A 19458-nucleotide genomic window follows, 5' to 3' on the forward strand; every position below is an offset into this window, starting at 1 on the left:
CCATCTTCCCCCATTTAAAAGCTAGGGAGGGGCTTCCCTGGTGACGCAGTGCTTAAGAATCTGCCTGCCAAAGCAGGGGACACAGGTTCGAGCCCTGGTCCAGGAAGATCCCACATTCCGCAGAGCAACTAAGCCCGTGCGCCACAACTACTGAGCCTGCGCCCCAGAGCCTGTGAGCCACAACTACTGAGCCCACATGCCACAACTATTGAAGCTTGAATGCCTAGAGCCCGTGCTCCACAACAAGAGAAGCCACTGCAAGGAGAAGCCCGTGCACCACAACAAAGAGTAGCCCCACTCGCTGCAACTAGAGGAAGCCCGTGCACAGCAATGAAGACTCAGCGCAGCCAAAAATAAAATAAAATAAATTAATTAATTAATTTAAAATAAAATAAAATTAAAGCTAGGGAGGCAACGATGCTGTTCTGATAATTCCCAGATTGTTTCAAGTATATAGGGTCCCAAGAATATTGTTTATATTCTAAATGTGAGCCTTTATATACCCAATTTAGAAAGAAACGTGAATTTTCCTTTAAGTTAAGAGCTACCACCTCTACTTTGTTAAAAAATCTGATCATTTAAATGTGCTATTATTTGAAGCATTTAATTCACTTTCAAAATTACCACTGGGATTTATATTTAAAATAACAATAAGACTGAAATATTTGGGTGTTTTCCATATTTCCTCAGTAATTCTAATATCCAACAGGAAATTAAAAGCAATATAGTATTTAAGAAGGCTATGATAGCTTGTTTATTTTGTTAACATTCCTTTCAATTCATGTTCTGTTTGCTTTTACCTGACTTTTGACTTGAACTGCCCTAAATAATAGAGGTTGGAGGATGGTAAGAAGGAGAAATTGATAATTTAAGAAAGAATCTAGCAGAGTACTCTCAGAACTTATATAAGATTTACCTAATTTTCTATATCAATAGTTTCTTTGTAATAGATGTTTTAGATTTTATAGCTTGTCTAATCTATTTGTTTGTCTTTACAGCAAGACAGATCGGCTTGCCAAAGGATCAGAATGTTACCAAAAGAGCCTTAGTTTAAATCCTTTCCTCTGGTCCCCCTTTGAATCATTATGTGAAATAGGTAAGCTTGTAGAGGTGGCTACTGGAGGGTTCTTCCATTTCTTCTTCTTCTTTTTTTTCCCCTGCTTAATTTTTGGAGAGTGATACAAATTATCCACAAGAAAAGTATTTTTCAAAGCTAAGGGCTTTTAAAATTGAGAACAAGAAATAAGGTAGAATCATATGTTTTAGGAATAATGTGTCCATTCTTGTGTCCTCTAGAATGAGTTGTATTGTGAGTATAACACTAGCCAAAACAGCATTCTGGGTAAGAAAAGAAATTAAAAGAATGCCCAGAGCAGAAACTGTTCTATAAATAAGACCTGGATAATATGGGGGGAGAGTGTCTCAGTATATATGTTCCAGGATGCATAAAGGATCATTTTAAAACATTGTTGTGTCTTTACATGGAAGTGCTCAAAACTTTAGTATGATTTCTACAGCGTTTCACCTCTTCACCCTCACTCCTTACCTTGAGCAAAATGAGATCTATTTGCTTTCTGCTTTAAAACAAACACAGAAATCTGCATTCTCCTGTGATTTATTATATTTAAAGTCAGTGTCATTGTGGTTTAGTTTATTTCCTGAATTTACAGCTTTATTTAGGGGTAAACTTTTACGATAAATTGATGGATGGGCTTTTGGGAGATAAATCTGATTCACTGAAACAGAAGAACTTTAAAACTTTGGATAAGGCCTTATTTCCACTGATTTATGCATGCTTGAAAAAAAAATTTAACCTTCGTTTCCTCAGAGGCAAACTTTTTTTTTTCCCCTTCACAGGTGAAAAGCCAGATCCTGACCAAACATTTAAATTAACATCTTTACAGAACTTTAGCAGCTGTCTGCCCAACTCTTGCACAACACTAGTATCTAATCATAGTTTATCTCACAGACAGCCTGAGACAGTTCTTACAGAAACACCCCAGGACACAATTGTAAGTGTATTATACACTAGTGTTCAAAATATTGTGAAAATGAAAATCAATGATCTGAACTAAATAATGTATCATAAATGACATGGTAGAAATTTTCTGTTTCAGGAATTAAACAGATTGAATTTAGAATCTTCCAATTCAAAGTACTCATTGAATACAGATTCTTCAGTGTCTTATATTGATTCAGCTGTAATTTCACCAGATACTGTCCCTCTTGGAACAGGAACTTCCATATTATCTAAACAAGTTCAAAATAAACCAAAAACTGGTCGAAGTTTATTAGGAGGACCAGCTGCTCTTAGCCCATTAACCCCAAGGTAAGACAAATAAAAGATACTTTAAAATGTGCTGTAATATTAAACGATCATATAGTAATTCCTATATTAGTAATATAAATTAATATGAACAGCAACTTCTAAATCATTATGGAAATAGAGGTATTTAATAAGTCAATAATGAACCTATTCCATTTTCAGAAAATGAAGTAATAGAAATACAGTACCTGTGATAAAAATTCCGTCTTAAATATTGGAGAAAATTTTAAAACATGCATTATTCAGCTGGTGTATGCATTAAAAAATATTGTGTTTATGGCTGTGCATCAGTGAACCTCTTAAAATGTTGGATTGCTTATGATAATAATCAGAGTGACAGCAGTGGTTATTGTTAAAGTACTGTATTCCAAAATGGGAAGGAAGAATTGACACCTATTGATATGAAATATTTTGTCAAATTATCAGAAATATATGTACATATAAATATAGGAACCCAGCCCAGAGGAAGCATATCCAAAAGAATCAAAATAAAAAATTATATGTTAGGGGCTTCCCTGGAGGCGCAGTGGTTGAGAGAGAGTTCGCCTGCCGATGCAGGGGACACGGGTTCGTGCCCCGGTCCGGGAAGATCCCACGTGCCGCGGAGCGGCTGGGCCCGTGAGCCATGGCCGCTGAGCCTGCGCGTCCGGAGCCTGTGCTCCGCAGCGGGAGAGGCCACAACAGTAAGAGGCCCGCGTACCGCAAAAAAAAAAAAAAAATTATATGTTAAAACAGACTATGAGTTGGGTCCCAGTTCCAGGGAGCTACTAAAATAGTATGACCATGAGATTACAAAACTCATTGAATCCACAGATGTGTTCATTGGCTTCTGGAGACATTTTCTCTGTAATAGGGTCTAAATCCCATAAATTGCAAGAATTTGAAGTAATTTGATAATTTGGATCTTAGCTTTTACAAATCCACTCTTCTTTATTTCTAATAAATCTCCTGAGTCAGTAGTTGCTGCTCAATGTAGTTTATTGTTTGATTTTTTTTTTAAATTTTAGTTATGGTGGGTGGAATAGTCTACATTCACAGCTTATTTTTAATCTGCCCCTCAGATCCTAAATGCCCCCAAGACTGATTTGCCATTCTCTTCCTTTTAGACCTTCTAATTTAAGTATACTGCTGCTTTATATATGCCTTGATGACTTTTTGACACCTTGATTTCAACCTCTTCTCAGTTTTGGGATTTTGCCATTAGAAACCCCAAGTCCTGGAGATGGATCCTATTTACAAAACTACACTAATACATCTTCTGTAATTGACGTGCCATCAACCGGAGCCCCTTCAAAAAAGGTATTTTCCGTGTAAAATACAGTTTTGGTATTGATGAAGGAAATTCATTTAAAATTCCAACCTGTTAAAGGCAATTTCAGAATCTAACTTTCTTTAATTGCTGTTGCCTTAGAAGAGTTTATCTAAATGTAAAAGAAAGTTGTCATTATCATAGCCTCCAGTCATAGTAGGAGACACAAAGCTGGTTGCTGTATTGGCCATGTAAGTTTGTAACTCACAAGTATAGTTTAATTCAGCATATAGCTAAATAAACATTCAGATTTTTAATTTCCTTTTTTTAAAAAACAAAATTAAGATTGTTTCTATCACTTCGAAGGTAAATAATGGAAATTATACCTGCCATAGTTTTTGCTTATCCCCACCACTATGTTTGTTTTTTAATTTTACTAATTAACATGATAAAGCCAGCTATTTCTGATAATAAAATTTTTATAGTGGATCCTCATACAGGTGGAGTAAATATGTAATAAATGTATAGTAAAATGAAAAATATTTCACAGTATCCTTATAGTAAATACTGCAACAAGACTGAGTTGCAACTGCGACTCTTTTTATAATATTCTTTTATTAAAGTCTGTGGCAGTAGAAGCCAAAGTGCTGTTTATTTAAAACATATCCGTGGTGCAGGGTATCTTATGTAAGAATTAAATTAGTTATATGTAAAATACTTATTGCCGTGCTTAATAGATGTTTAAGAAATGGAAGCTAAATGAGTCAAACTGGTATGTGAATGACTGATATAGCCCTTTTACCCTCCTAGAGAGACATGTTGCTTCTTGTTTTGTTTTTACTCTTACTCCTGAACTTCCTTAGAGTCAGCAAAATTTTTTTCTATGATAGCTTCTTAATGAGTGATAATAGGAACTCCAAGAGTGGTAAACAGGGACTATAAAGTAGTTAATATGTGGATTATTTTAAATAGGATTTTTTAAAAGTTGGCAACTACCTGCTGTTGTATTATTATGGGAGTGAAATATAAGTGTGGAAATTAGTTTATTACAGTTATGAGAAGGCATAGCAGGATGGTGGTTAGTATGCCAGGTGAAGTAGGCCAAAACCATGTGAGTCAGAGTAATTAAGGACAAGTTAGGCAATGAACAGTTACATGATTTCATTGCCCAGTCTCAACCTCTTCCTGTCTCAACCTCTTCTGCCTCTGTTCTATTACAAGACATTCCTGGAAAAGGTATACTTCTAGGTCTGCCTGCAGTATCAACTAAAAATATCAAACCAAGTAGTGAGTTTAGTAGATAGTACTTTGCTAAATAAGGACCAGAGTTGACTAAGTTTTGTCCCTTGTGTGAATGTAGAGGTGCTAATCTGGGGAAGGAAGAGGAGGAAGTGTTATAAAAGTTTTATTGAAGGGAGTGGTAGATTAGGTGAAAATATTCAGTGGATAGTTAGTTATAGAGGAAAGACTCTGGCCAAGTGATAGAAATAATAATTGAAGGGTTAGAATGGCCAGACTCTCCTGGGGAAAGAGAGAGTAGCTAAAGATCTTAATTTGGTAGTAAAAAAATTTTTTAGTATCCACTGACACAGTAGCCAGAGATCACTTTATCAAGAAGTTAAGTGAGGACTTCCCTCGTGGTCCAGTGGTTAAGACTCTGTGCTTCCACTGCAAGGGGACATGGCTTCATCCTTGGTCGGGGAACTAAGATCCCTCATTATGTGTGGCGCAGCCAAAAAAGAAAAAAAAAGGTTAAGTGATTAAAATAAATAGAAATAAGGTAGTAAATTAGAGAAAAGAGAAGGGGCAAGCAGAGACCAGTTAATAGAAGATTGAACACACCAGAAAGAAATGCTAATTCTAAGAGCAATATTCTTAGAATTTGGAAAATAATCAGATGATTTTTTTTTAATCTACTCCTCTGAATTACTCTAGAACTGTTTTTACTAAGTGCCAAAGAAGGGATATAAAATCTTGCTGTATTATTATTTTTTTATGTATACTAAGTTAGATCATAAATCTTGAGAATAGTAGCTGTCTTAAAGTTCTTCAGCATTTAGCCCAACTGGGAAAGATATATAAATAAATGGCTTCTAGGAATTTTGAGCCTTTCCCTGGAAACTAAAGTTGAAAGATGAAAGGATAGTGTAAGGGTAAAAATACTGAGGTTAATATGAAGAAATAGGCTGATGTGCATTCTAATATAACATTAAATTAACCTAAAATGACATAAATAATGACATTAATAGTTTGTGTTTTCAGATGACAGACGGTATATAATATGAAATCTTGTATTAGGAAAATGTAGATGGGCACATCATGATGTCTTTTATCATTTACAGTGCAATTTATAATTCACAAACCTTAGACTTTTTGTGTTTTACAGTCTGTTGCCAGAATCGGCCAAACTGGAACAAAGTCTGTCTTCTCACAGAGTGGAAACAGTCGAGAGGTAACTCCAATTCTTGTTGCACAAACACAAAGTTCTGGCCCACAAACAAGGTATTTATTATGGTGTCATTATTTGATACTGTTCATTATTTGATATTGTTTCTTATTGTGAAACATGATTGTAATCCTTCAGTTTAGGCAGGTTTTGACTGTCCCAAGAATTCTAGAATGACTATTTTAAATTTTGAATATGTTAAATTTGAAATTTCTAACTTACTGAAAAACGAGTTTAATTTTTAGTTGAGTATTATTATGCAAGTAAAGACAAGAGTTAGCTAAAATACCTTTTTACTCTAATTGCCTCATGAATTTGTTTGAACTAGATATTCTGAGCAGTCCTCCAAAATAATTTTCTTCTTTTTTTATATGACCTTCTCCACTGGTCAAGTACAGATAGATTATTCTCGCCTTCCCCTATTATGCATTTCTATAAACGGATCATAATACTAATCTTCCAATAAATCTTCAAATAATGAATCCATTTCCACACAGAAGTGGTGTTAAGTAGGATCTCTCTTGTTCAAGGACTCAAAAATAAATTATAGCTAATATTTTAAGAGAAAGCTCCAACTTTGTCTCCTAAAATAATGAACATGTACCATAAGTCTTAAAACAGACGTACGTGCACATACACCTTGACTATATAAAAGGCCTCAATATTTCTAAAATGCCAGGATGGTACGTCTCATCATGAGAGCCAGCTCTCAGGCAGGTGACAGTGATTGCCTCAGGCTCAGTTATGAGAAGGAGCCTGAGGCCTCCTGCAGAGCAGCATTAATCAGGCCAAGTATATGCTAGTCTTGAAGAATACATAAACATAATTTACTGAATTATACATTTCACTTTAAACAAATATACTAACTAATATGCATCAACTATAATGATTTTGTGTTCTTTGTATTATTAATTCCATTTTATCTTCTCTTTTTTTAAGTTAAGGTATTGTTGATATACACCACTTTATCTTCTTTATTGCTTGTTTTAGTTTCCTACAGCTGCTGTAACAAAGTACCACAAACTGGGTGGCTTAAAACAACAGAAATTTATTCACTTACAGTTCTAGAAGCTATAATCCAAAATCAAGGTATAGACAGGGCCATGCTTCTTCTGAAGCCACTGGGAGAGGATCCTTATCTTTCTAGCTTCTCGTAGCCCCAGGCATTCCTTATTTTGTGGTAGTACAACTCAGTATTTGCCTCTGTCTCCACATAGCCATCTTCTCTGTGTGCCTCTGTATTCAGATTTCCTTTTTCTTATTAGGACATCAGTCATGTTGATTTAGGGCCCACCCTGATGACCTCATCTTAACTTGATTACATCTAGAAAGACCATATTTCCAAAAAAGTTCACATTAACAGTACCAGGGGTTAGGGCTTCAACATATCCTTTTGGAGATACAATTCAACCCATAACATTGCCTTATTAACACTTACTCTTTATTTTGTCTTTTTAGAGGTCGTTTTAGGGTTTATATTACACATTTTAACTTATCACAGTCTACCTTCACGTAATACTTTACCATGTCACATACAGTATAAAACCTTATAACGGTATATTTTCATGCTCCTCTCTCAGTCTGTATGCTATTGCTGTCATATATTTTACTTTAGAGTGATTGTTGTAGTTTCTGCCTTAAATAGTTATCTTTAACAGAGACTTTTTTTTAATAAGAAAAAGAAGTCTGTTTTATAGATACCCACATATTTACTGTTTCTGGCGCTCTGTTTCTTTCTGTAGATCCAAATTTCAATTTGGTATTTTTTTTTTCTTCATCTTGAAGGACTTCTTTTAACACTTCTTGTAGTCTAGGTCTGTTGGTAATGAATTTTTTTTCAGCCTTTGTATGCAGAAGAAAGTTTTAAGTTCACCTTTGTTTTTATTTTTGAAAGATATTTTCACTGGGTATTGAATTCTTTTTTTAAATATTTATTTATTTTGGCTGCACTATGTCTTAGTTGCAGCATGCAGAATCTTCGTTGAGGCATGCGGAATCTTTAGTTGTGGCATGTGGACTTATTAGTTGCAGCATGTGGGCTTCTTAGTTTCAGCATGTGGACCCTTAGTTGTGGCATGAATGCGAGATCTAACAGTTCCCCGACCAGGGATCAAACCCGGGCCCCATGTATTGGGAGCACGGAGTCTTACCCATTGGACCACCAGGGAAGTCCTGGGTATGGAATTGTAGTTGACAGTTTTTTTTTTCTTTAAAGATGTTGCGTTCCTGTCTACTGGCTTGCATTGCTTCTGATAAGAAGCCTGTTGCCATCCTCATTTTTGTTTCTCTATGTATGTAATCTGTCTCTTTTCTCTGACTCTTAAGATATTTTCTTTATCACTGATAATTAAGCCATTTGATTATGATGTGCTGTAGTGTGTTTTCTCCTTTCTTGGCCTTCAAATTCATTGAGCTCCTTGGATCTGTAAGTTGATAGTTTTCATCAAATTTAGCTAATTTGGGGCCATTATTTCTTCAAATACTTTTTCTGCCATGTCCTTCTCTCTCATTCTGGGACTTTAAGTACATGTATATTAGACTGTTTAAAGTTGTCCCACAGTTCACTAATACTCTGTTCTTTTTTGTTTCCAGTCTTTTTCTTCTCTTTTATTTTGGATAGGGTTTACTACTGTGTCATCAAGCTAACGAATCTTTTCGTCTGCAGTGTCTAATCTGCTGTTAATCCCATTCAGTGTGTGTGTGTGTGTGTGTGTGTGTGTGTGTGTGTGTGTATTTTATCTTAGGCATTCTGTTTTTCATCTCTAGAAGTTTGATTTGGTTCTCTCCTTAACATGCCCGTGCTTTCTTCTACCTTTTTTAACATATGGAACTACATTTTATAGTAGCTCTTCTAATGATCTTAACTACTAAGTCTTACTGTGTCTGTTTTTTATTGATTGGTTTTTCTCTTCAGTATAGGTTATATTTTTCTGCTTCTTTCCATGCCAGGGTTTTTTTGTATGCCGGTTATTGGAAATTTTACGTGGTTGAATGCTGGACTTTTTGTATCCTTTTAAGTATTTTTCAAGTTTTGTTCTGGGATGCACTTAAATTTTTTTTTTAATATCTTTATTGGAGTATAATTGCTTTACATTGTTGTGTTAGTCGCTGCTGTATAACAAAGTGAATCAGCTATACGTATACACATAACCCCATATCCCCTCCCTCTTGTGTCTCCCTCCCACCCTCCCTATCCCACCCCTCTAGGTGGTCACAAAGCACTGAGCTTATCCTCTTGTGCTATGCAGCTGCTTCTCACTAGCTATCTGTTTTACATTTGGTAGTGTATATATGTCAATGCCACTCTCTCACTTCGTCCCAGCTTACCCTTCCCCCTCCCCATGTCCTCAAGTCCATTCTCTACATCTGCGTCTTTATTCCTGTCCTGCCCCTAGGTTCTTCAGAACCATTTTTTTTTTTAGATTCCATATATATGTGTTAGCATACGGTATTTGTTTTTCTCTTTCTGACTTACTTTACTCTGTACGACAGATTCTAGGTCCATCCACCTCACTACAAATAACTCAATTTTGTTTCTTTTTGTGCCTGAGTAATATTCCATTGTATATATGTGCCACATCTTCTTTATCCATTCATCTGTCATTGGACACTTAGGTTGCTTCCATGTCCTGACTCTTGTAAATAGTGCTGCAATGAACATTGTGGTACATGACTTTTTTTGAATTATGGTTTTCTCAGGGTATATGCCCAGTAGTGGGATTGCTGTGTCATATGGTAGTTCTATTTTTAGTTTTTTAAGGAACCTCCATACTGTTCTCCATAGTGGCTGTATCAATTTACATTCCCACCAACAGTGCAAGAGGGTTCCCTTTTCTCCACACCCTCTCCAGCATTTATTGTTTGTAGATTTTTTGATGATGGCCATTCTGACCAGTGTGAGGTGATACCTCATTGTAGTTTTGATTTGCATTTTTCTAATGATTAGTGATGTTGAGCATCCTTTCATGTGTTTGTTGGCAATGTGTGTATCTTCTTTGGAGAAATGTCTATTTAGGTCTTCTGCCCATTTTTGGATTGGGTTGTTTGTTTTTTTGATATTGAGCTGCATGAGCTGCTTGTATATTTTGGAGATTAATTGGTCAGTTGCTTCGTTTGCAAATATTTTCTCCCATTCTGAGGGCTGTCTTTTCGTCTTGTTTATGGTTTCCTTTGCTGTGCTTTTAAGTTTCATTAGGTCCCATTTGTTTATTTTTGTTTTTATTTCCATTTCTCTAGGAGGTGGGTCAAAAAGGATCTTGCTGTGATTTATGTCGTAGCGTGTTCTGCCTATGTTTTCCTCTAAGAGTTTTATAGTGTTTGGCCTTACATTTAGGTCTTTAATCCATTTTGAGTTTATTTTTGTGTGTGGTGTTAGGGAGTGTTCTAATTTCATTCTTTTACATGTAGCTGTCCAGTTTTCCCAGCACCACTTATTGAAGAGGCTGTCTTTTCTCCATTGTATATTCTTGCCTCCTTTATCAAAGATAAGGTGACCATATGTGGGATGCACTTAAATTACTTGTTAACAGCTTGATCCTTTCAGGTTTTGCTTTTTAATTTGTTCGGTGGGACAAGAGCAGCCTTTAGTCTGGATTAATTTTGCCCCACTTTGAATACTCTACTCAATGTTCTGTTTAGTATGAGGTTTTTTCACTCTGGCTATTGAATATATGAGCCATTCCCAGACCAAGGTGAGCTCCAAGAATTGTTCTGCCTGCTCCTTTTCAGTAGTTCTTTCACCACATTCTGGTAGTTTCCTCACTGCAATACTGTAAAGCAATTCTGATGCTAACTACCCAGACTTAGCATAGATTTTGCAGGCTATGGTCACAGTCCCAACAAGACTGTCATGAAGTCTTACTGACTTGCCAGTTACAAGCTCAGGGGTTCCCCAGGCCACTCACACTTCTAGCCAACTGGCTACAAATTTGAGGATTCATGCTAGCCCCTCAGGTTTGATAATTTGCTAGAACAACTTACAGAATCTAGGAGAGTGCTATACTTAAAATTACAGTTTTATTATAAAAGATACAGAGCAGGACCAGACAAATGAGACCCATAAGTTAAGATCTGGGAGAGTACTGAATACAAGAGCCTCTGTCTCCATGTGGAATCGAGATGTCACCCTCTCGGCATATCTGTGTGTTCATCAACCAGGAAACTCAACCAAGATTTGATGTTCAGAGTTTTTAATGGGTTTTATTACATAGGCATGATATATTGTGTCATTGATCCCTTGAATGAACTTAGTCTCCAGCCACCTTCCCCTTCCTGGAGGAGGTCAGGCTAATATCACCTAGCTCAAAGTCCAGTCCTCTAATCACATGGTTAATCTTTCCAATATGGCCAGCCCCCCATCCTGAAACTATCTAGGACCCCACCATGAGTCACTTCATTAGCATAAACTTAGGCATGGTCCCAGACACCCACAATGAGTAACAAAGATATCACTTGGGAAATTCTGAAGATTTAAAAGCTCCCTATCAACAACTTGGGACAAGACTAGGCAAATTATCATACAACACTCAAACACCTGCACTGGTCAGTTTTCAACTGAAGACTCTAAGGAAACCTCTTACAGATCTTTGGAGCTCCCCTCTTTGTAGCACTCTCCTTTCTGGTGCTACAACCTGCAGATTCTAACTGCCTTGGCTTCCCTGAATTCTCAACATTTTCTTCTCAACACACGGAGTCCACTGAGCTCTAGTTGTGTTCCCCTTCCCTGCCCTGCATCCTCAGAACTTTCCTCAGGCATGTGCTACCTGCTGTCCAGTGTCTGAAAAACATTGTTTCATATATTTTGTTCAGTATTATAGTTGATTAAGATGGGAGAATAAATCTGGAATAAATAATTCCATATTACTCTATCATAATTGGTAGAAGTCTGTTCTTTTATTTAGTACTCTTAGCTAAATCACAAGAAAGTTTGTGGGTCATCGTTTTCTCCACATGTTAACCTCTAAAAATCATTTCTATAACCTTTCCAAGGCATTTTCCTATAATTACTAGGATATTTCATATTTTATTGCAAAGCCATAAGATGATGCTGTTTACAAAAACTTTTTTAAATGGTATTTCATATAATTGGCACATAGTCAAATTAAGTAGTAAGTGGTAGAACCTGATTTTAAACTTCAACAGTCTGATTCTGGAGCACATGCCTTTCAGTGTCAAACTCCTAGTTAAACAGATGCAGTATCCTGTTTCACTTTTCTGGTGCCTGTCAGACTTTGAGTTTTTTATTTTGTCAGATGGCCCTTTGGAGCTAACAGAACCCTAATGAAAATTATAATACAGGGATGTCTTCTTTAACCTCCTAGCCCCAGAACTCTCTTATTATTTTTACTTCTACCCGCACAAGATGTATGTTACCCTCATGTAGCCTTTTGCCTGTTTAAAGCAAGCTCAGCATCTTTCTCAGGCTTGTCCTCCCTATAAACTGCTCCATACTATGAAGTTATTCCCTCCTACTTCTCAGGCAAAAGTCTTTTCTATAGTTACGTAATCTTATTGACAAAATATAGCCTACATGTATAGTATAAATGACACATAGTTGTTCCTGCCAAGTAAAGGATAATGGTACTTTTAAAAATGAATAGGTTTCTGGAAAAGGCAAAACTATGGAAACAGTAAAAAGGTAAGTAGTTGCCAAGGAAGGAGGAGGGATGAGTAGGCAGAGCACAGAGGATTTTTAGGGCAGTGAAAACATTCTGTATGATAATATAATGATGGATGCATGTCATAATACATTTTTCCAAACCCATAGAATATACAAAACCAAGAGTGACCTCTAAGGTAAACTATGGGCTTTGGATGATTATCAATGAGTGACAATGTGATAGTCACTGTAGATTCATCAACTGTAACATTGTTCTACTTTGGTGGGGGATGCTGGTAACGGGGGAGGCTGTGCATGTGTGGGAGCAGGGAGTATATAGAAATTCTCTGCACCTTCCCCTCAGTTTTGCTGTGAACCTTAAACTGTGCTAAAAAAAAATAGTATTAATAAAAAAATTATCATTAAAAAGTAAATTGGTCAACCCAAATGACCTCACTTGCTGAAATCTCTACATTGAGATTGTATCTTTGAAAGCCTGTGCATTCTTTTATTCACTGGTCAGCTTCTCTTTTATTTTCAGAAGCTTCTTTGACCCAGACTCAGGTAATTAGTAGGATTTCCCGTAAGCTGTATAAACTGTAAATAGTTTAGTCCATAGACTTACTGTCAATTAGATAATTTGAGGTTTAAATCTGCTTGCTTTCTAACAATGGAATTCTTTTTTTTGTAATTGAACTATAGTTGATTTACAAAATTGTATTAGTTTCAGGTGTACAGCAAAATGATTTGTTTTACATACATACATATATATATATATATATACATACACATATATTCTTTTTCAGATTCTTTTCCATTGTAGGTTATTATAAGATACTGAATATAGTTCCCTGTGCTATACAGTAAATCCTTGTTTATCTATTTTATGTATAGTGTGTGTATCAAGAATAGAATTCTTATATCTTAAGATTTGCCTTTAAAGTAAAAAAAAAAATCTATCCAAGTGATTATTAGATTCCTTTTGCTCTAAACAGAATAATCCCTTGGTGTGGCTGTTTGAATTTACAGGGTAATAACTTCCCAGGTATCAATTGTTCTAGTGGTATTTATTTGTTGGCAAATACCCCACATTTAGACTGTCCATGTCCAGCTTTCTTTTTCTTTTTCTCTAACTTGCTATAGTTGCAAATGAGGGCTAGAGATAATTGGTTTATAGATGTGTTTACTATTTATTGACCCATAATTTTTATGTGGATTGTTTTAAGTTCAAATTAGCAATTTCAGATAGAGTGAAGATCTGTGCTATAATTTTTATCATTTTATCGTAACAAGAATCATTTTTTAAATAAGAGTTTTCATAGGGGAATGAGAAAAGGACTGATGTCATCAATTTTAGAATGCGAACATGTTGAATGCTTATTTTTTAATATACTTGAATTGAAACAATAGTTAATGGTCATAAACTGAGGGTTTTTTTTAATGTCTACTTTTATAATTTTTTAGTACAACACCTCAGGTATTGAGCCCCACTATCACATCTCCCCCAAATGCACTGCCTCGAAGAAGTTCACGACTTTTTACTAGTGACAGCTCTACAACCAAGGTAATTTAAAGATTTCTGTATATCACATTTACTTAATGCTTCCTCCTCTAAAATTTCTGTTCATCGATGACTCAATGTCTGATGAATAAATTAGGAGACTAAAAATTTTTTAATGTTTTTTAATTTGGAGGACCATCTGTAACATTTGTAAATTTTCTTGGTCCTTTAATAAATATAACATTGTAGAAATTACAAAATTATAGTGATGGAGAGCAGGTCAGTGGTTATTAGGAGCTAGAACTGAGGGGAGGATGTGACTTTTACAGCATAGCACAAGGGAATTTCTTTGTGTAGTGGTAGAGCAGTCCTATATCTTTATTGTGGTAGTTGATTACACAGATCCATACATGTGACAAAATTATACTGAAGTATACACACCAAAATTTTTTAAAAGGTGCATGTGAAAACTGATGAAATCCAAATAAGATCTATAGTTTTGGTTGCTAGTGTTGTACCAATTCCAATTTCCTGGATTTGATGGTGTACTACGGTTATGTCAAATGTTACCATTGCTAAAAGTTGTGGGAAGAGTAAATGGAAATTTTCTGTGTTTTCTTTGCACGTTTCTTTGCACAATTGGAGGAACTTATACCTTTGGTAAATTTTCTTCATCTATTGACAAATATTATGGACAGTCTTTAACTTTGACATATATAGATCAGCAATTTTGTACCTTATAAATTACAATGCTCTGAGACAATTAGATAGTTGTTGTATCTACTTACTTTCTTATTTTTTTTTTTTTTTACTTTCTTATTTTTAAATAATAAATGAAAATGATGGTTTTAAAAAAAATGTTTATTTATTTGGCTGCATTGGCTCGTAGTTGCGGCACGTGGGCTTCTCTCTAGTTGTGGTTCATGGGCCTAGTTGCCCCACGGCATGTGGGATCTTAGTTCCCCAGCCAGGGATCGAACCCACGTCTCCTGCATTGGAAGGTGGATTCTTAACCATTGGACCACCAGGGAAGTCCCAAAAGTGATATACTTTCAATAAAGAGAAATGCTTAAAGCTAATGTACCTTAAACACTAGTTAGTTACTATGATTTATTTTCAGAATTGTTGCGTTCCAAATTAAATGACTGATGACTTGTTTTCTGAGAAAAATACAGATCAATCAAAACTGTTTATTTTATATCTAATACTTGAGAAAAGGGTTGGGGGGATGTCTAAAATAAATGAGTATAATAAGTGTGGGATTTTCCTTCTTGTTACAGGAGAATAGCAAAAAATTAAAAATGAAGTTTCCACCTAAAATCCCAAACAGAAAAACAAAAAGTAAAACTAATAAAGGAGGAATAACTCAACCTAACATAAATGATAGCCTAGAAATAACTAAATTAGACTCTGCAATCATTTCAGAAGGGAAAATCTCCACAATCACACCTCAGATCCAGGCATTTAATCTACAGAAAGCAGCAGCAGGTCTGTTTTAAATGCTTAATGTCTTCTTTGTATTTTATTTTATTTTATTCACTTATTTTAAGTAAATTTATTTATGTTCATTAAAGTGCTTTCCATTTTTTTCTGGATAGATGTTGGAATTTTTAATGAATTATTTTGTAATTAGCCTTTCTAGAAAACCAGACTGCTTTACTGTGTTTTTCTCCTTTGTTTACTACATTGTTTTCTCCTAGAAGGTTTGATGAGCCTTCTTCGTGAAATGGGGAAAGGTTATTTAGCTTTGTGCTCATACAACTGCAAAGAAGCTATAAATATCTTGAGCCACCTACCTTCTCACCACTACAATACTGGTTGGGTCCTGTGCCAGATTGGAAGGGCCTATTTTGAACTTTCAGAGTACATGCAAGTAAGTATGAAAAACAGTTATATATGCCTTTCTAGAGATAATTTAAATTTAATTAAAATGCTTATGCTTGAGAAGCCTAGATATAAAGGGTCAGTATTTATTATGTAATGTCTATATTTATTTTGTCACTATATATATATATGAGCACAGTTCTTTCTTGTGTTAAGGGGTAGTTTAAATTCTTTGGGATTACTTGAGATAGATTTGTAGAGAACCCAAGTCATCCATACATTCTTTTCTTTTTTAAATTTATTTTTCCTTTTTTTTTTTTTTTTTGGCTTGTGTCGGGTCTTAGTTGGGGCACACAGGATCTTTGTTGAGGCATGCAGGATCTTTTTGTTACGGCACATGGTCTGCTTGGGTGTCTCTCTAGTTGTGGCAGGAAGGTATTCTCTCTCTAGTTGTGGCACGTGGGCTCTGTAGTTTGTGGCATGCGGGCTCTCTCCTTGAGGCGTGAGCTCAATAGTTGTGGCACGTGGGCTTAGTTGCCCCACAGCATGTGGGATCTTAGTTCCCAACCAGAGATGGAACCCGTGTCCCCTGCTTGAAAGGTGGGTTCTTTACCCCTGGACCACCAGGGAGGTCCCCATCGATACATTCTTATGTGAAACATTTGTACTCTACTTAGTTGGATCTGAAAATGTGTATTTACCATGTAATAGATGTTTATAATCAATTCTTTCTACTATATATATAGAGTTCTTACTGGGATGACTTTTTGGCATTTAGTATGTTTTATAAATTTAATACTATGGAGAAAGTTGTATGTAATGGAGAACATAATGTCCATATTACAAGGCTTTTATCATTTTAATTTTAATTATATTTGTTGCTTAAGTTATCTGTTTAAATCAGGAAAAGAGAGGATGATTAGCCTAAAGCCAAAGAAAATTCTAATTTACTCCCCATTTCTTCTTTCAAAGCACTTCATCCCCCTGCCCCTAAACTTAAAATTAGAAAAACGTTTAAAAAAAACTTTAAGAAACCTATATATTAGTAAAATTTCTCTAACATAAATTATTTAAAGTTGATAATAAGGTCACTTATTTGCCCTGATTACTTTCAGCATATATTTGAGTGCATGTTGTATCCTAGACTCTATTCTGTACTGTAATATAGCTAGACAGATAATTGCTTGCCTTCAGAGAGCTTACTTTCTAGTAAGAGACATATTGTAAGCCAATAAATATATAAGGACAGGCAATAAGCATATGAAAGAAATAGCAATAATAATAGCAATAAGCATATGACATAGCAATAAGTCATATGAAAGAAAAATGAGGCATGGTAAGGAGATTGGGAGACAGTGAATTATGGTGCTATTTTTTAAAAAACATGCTCAGAAAAAGGTTACTTCTCCCTGAATGAGCCATGCAAAGCTCTAGGGGTGAAGTGTACTTCCAGGTAGAGAATAAATGCAGAATTGAAATTTATTGTAAATTACAGTTGTAATTTATCTTATAATTTTTGTAATCTATCTTGTAATAAATTGTAATTTATCTTGTAATTTTGAGTACTAAAGAAAAAAGAGTTGTAGACAGAAAGACTTTTTCATTGCTGGATTGTGGTTTTTTTAATTGGTACACAGGTAAAAGCTTTGTGTGGATTATTTCTTATTTATTGTTTCACAGGTACTTTACATGAATTTTATTGTTACCCCTAATTATAGAGCAGATGTAGACCCAGATATTTAACTAAAGAAAGCCTTTGTTTCAACTTAATTTAGTAAGTTTTTTTTTCATTTTCCTTTTTGTCTATGGCACAGTCACTTTTCAGAGGAAGCAATAGATTCTGAAAAATTTTAAACCAGAAGGTTTCCAAAACCTGTATTTAGCAGGTGGTTAGGTCTGTCTTCTCTTAAGCAATGCCTGTTTGAAAAATGCCCATTTGAAAAACTTATCTGTATAACTTTTAAGGGATTCAGGGAAGTCATAAATCTAAGCTAAATTTAGATAGTATATGGCCATATGTAAGAATTGTTCCTATTTTTCTAGTTTTATAAATTCTGTTTCCATATTTTGTCATCTTCATTTCATTAAGAGTAGACCAGATATTCCTTATTCTAAACTAAACTTGACTTTCAGAATTTTTAACTTACTGAATTGATAAACTGGGGAGCTACATAACCCAAAGCCTCAAACTTCAGGGGAGAGAAGCACAGTTCTGGAAGCTTTGAGTGTGGTGAGGAAAAACTTTGACCTGGTAGCTGAGAAGGGACCCTAAAGTCAAGAGAGTGCTGCAGAAGAAAAGGGAATTATACTAGGCAGGGACTATAGTTCCTAGCAGGTAAGACATTGATGAAAATATTCAGTGCTTAACATGCCATAGGGTTGGTGGCCAGCCAAGCCTGTTTTTCCCCTGAAGTTTTCAGCTCAACCTCTTAATAATCAGTACAAAAATAGGTTTTGTATTACACAGGTCATTCTTCTCTCACCTTTCCTGAGAGTTATTCTATAAAGCCATAATTAAAACATGGAATAGTGTTTTTTGAGAATAAAATAATTGACTTCTTTTTAAATTATTAACTTTGTATAGATCTCTCTTCTGTCTTTTTGGTGGAAACAAATTTTCTTTTCAGAATTCATGTTCCTGCCATAACTTGTTTATAAAAACTAGGTTAAGTGTGAATATGATTACATCAATATTTGACCTACCATGGAAGGTTGCTCAATTTGGCCATGTGTTAGTATCAATACTAGTTCACATAAACACTGTAAAACAAGGCAGCGTTTAGGTCCTATGAGAACAGTGCCCAGCACTCTCCCTCTGTATATGTAAATTGTATCAACTTGTTTTCCCCTTACTAGTTTTTATATTTCAGGCTGAAAGAATATTCTCAGAGGTTAGAAGAATTGAGAATTACAGAGTCGAAGGCATGGAGATCTACTCTACAACACTTTGGCATCTTCAAAAGGATGTTGCTCTTTCAGTTCTTTCGAAAGACTTAACAGATATGGATAAAAATTCACCAGAGGTAAATTAACTGAAACACTTTGCTTATGTGGCTATCTTTTTTTATTTTTATTTTATTTTATTTTTTTTGCCTCACCAGCGCAGCTTGTGGGATTTTAGTTCCCTGACCAGGGAGTGAACCCAGGCCCTAGGCAGTGAGAGTGCAGAGTCCTAACCACCGAACCACCAGGGAATTCCCTGTAGCTATCGTTTGATCATCTTTACCAAACGGAAATGACCCAAATCATTCATTTAGTATCACCCACACTTATTTTCGTATTCTTCTGTATTGGCAGGGACTCAGAGAAGAAGGGGAAATCCTAGAGTATATGGTGCAGATTCACAAATAGAAAAATCATAAAGCAGATTTTTCATTCAGGATTAATCAAGATTTGGTTTTGTTATAATTGCTGTTGTCACCAAGAGTAGAGTTCATTAAACAGAAATAGAGATTTTTTTAAAGTGCTCATTTTAAATTAAAATAATAATTTTAACTGTCATTTTAAGACATAG

At 35.3% G+C, this 19458-nt stretch overlaps 1 protein-coding gene across 13 annotated transcripts in view; it reads left to right on the forward strand.

Moving 5' to 3' along the window:
* Positions 1 to 19458, forward strand: part of CDC27 (cell division cycle 27) — a 58774-nt gene that overhangs the window by 25902 nt on the left and 13414 nt on the right. For 5 of the 13 annotated variants that reach the window (XR_004486462.2, XM_004275674.4, XM_033438963.2 and 2 more), the window contains 9 exons: positions 999 to 1096; positions 1858 to 2012; positions 2118 to 2329; positions 3511 to 3625; positions 5944 to 6077; positions 14084 to 14183; positions 15401 to 15608; positions 15821 to 15993; positions 18815 to 18967. Coding sequence is in view for 12 of the 13 variants with exons in the window: in XM_004275674.4 (XP_004275722.1) it covers positions 999 to 1096; positions 1858 to 2012; positions 2118 to 2329; positions 3511 to 3625; positions 5944 to 6077; positions 14084 to 14183; positions 15401 to 15608; positions 15821 to 15993; positions 18815 to 18967 (1348 nt within the window). In the remaining variant the exon portion in view is untranslated. The remainder of the gene's footprint in view (positions 1 to 998; positions 1097 to 1857; positions 2013 to 2117; positions 2330 to 3510; positions 3626 to 5943; positions 6078 to 14083; positions 14184 to 15400; positions 15609 to 15820; positions 15994 to 18814; positions 18968 to 19458) is intronic. The other 8 variants (XM_004275675.4, XM_033438965.2, XM_012535037.3 and 5 more) reach the window with 4 other exon arrangements.

Source organism: Orcinus orca, chromosome 19, assembly GCF_937001465.1.
Source record: "Orcinus orca chromosome 19, mOrcOrc1.1, whole genome shotgun sequence".
Lineage (NCBI taxonomy): Eukaryota > Metazoa > Chordata > Mammalia > Artiodactyla > Delphinidae > Orcinus > Orcinus orca.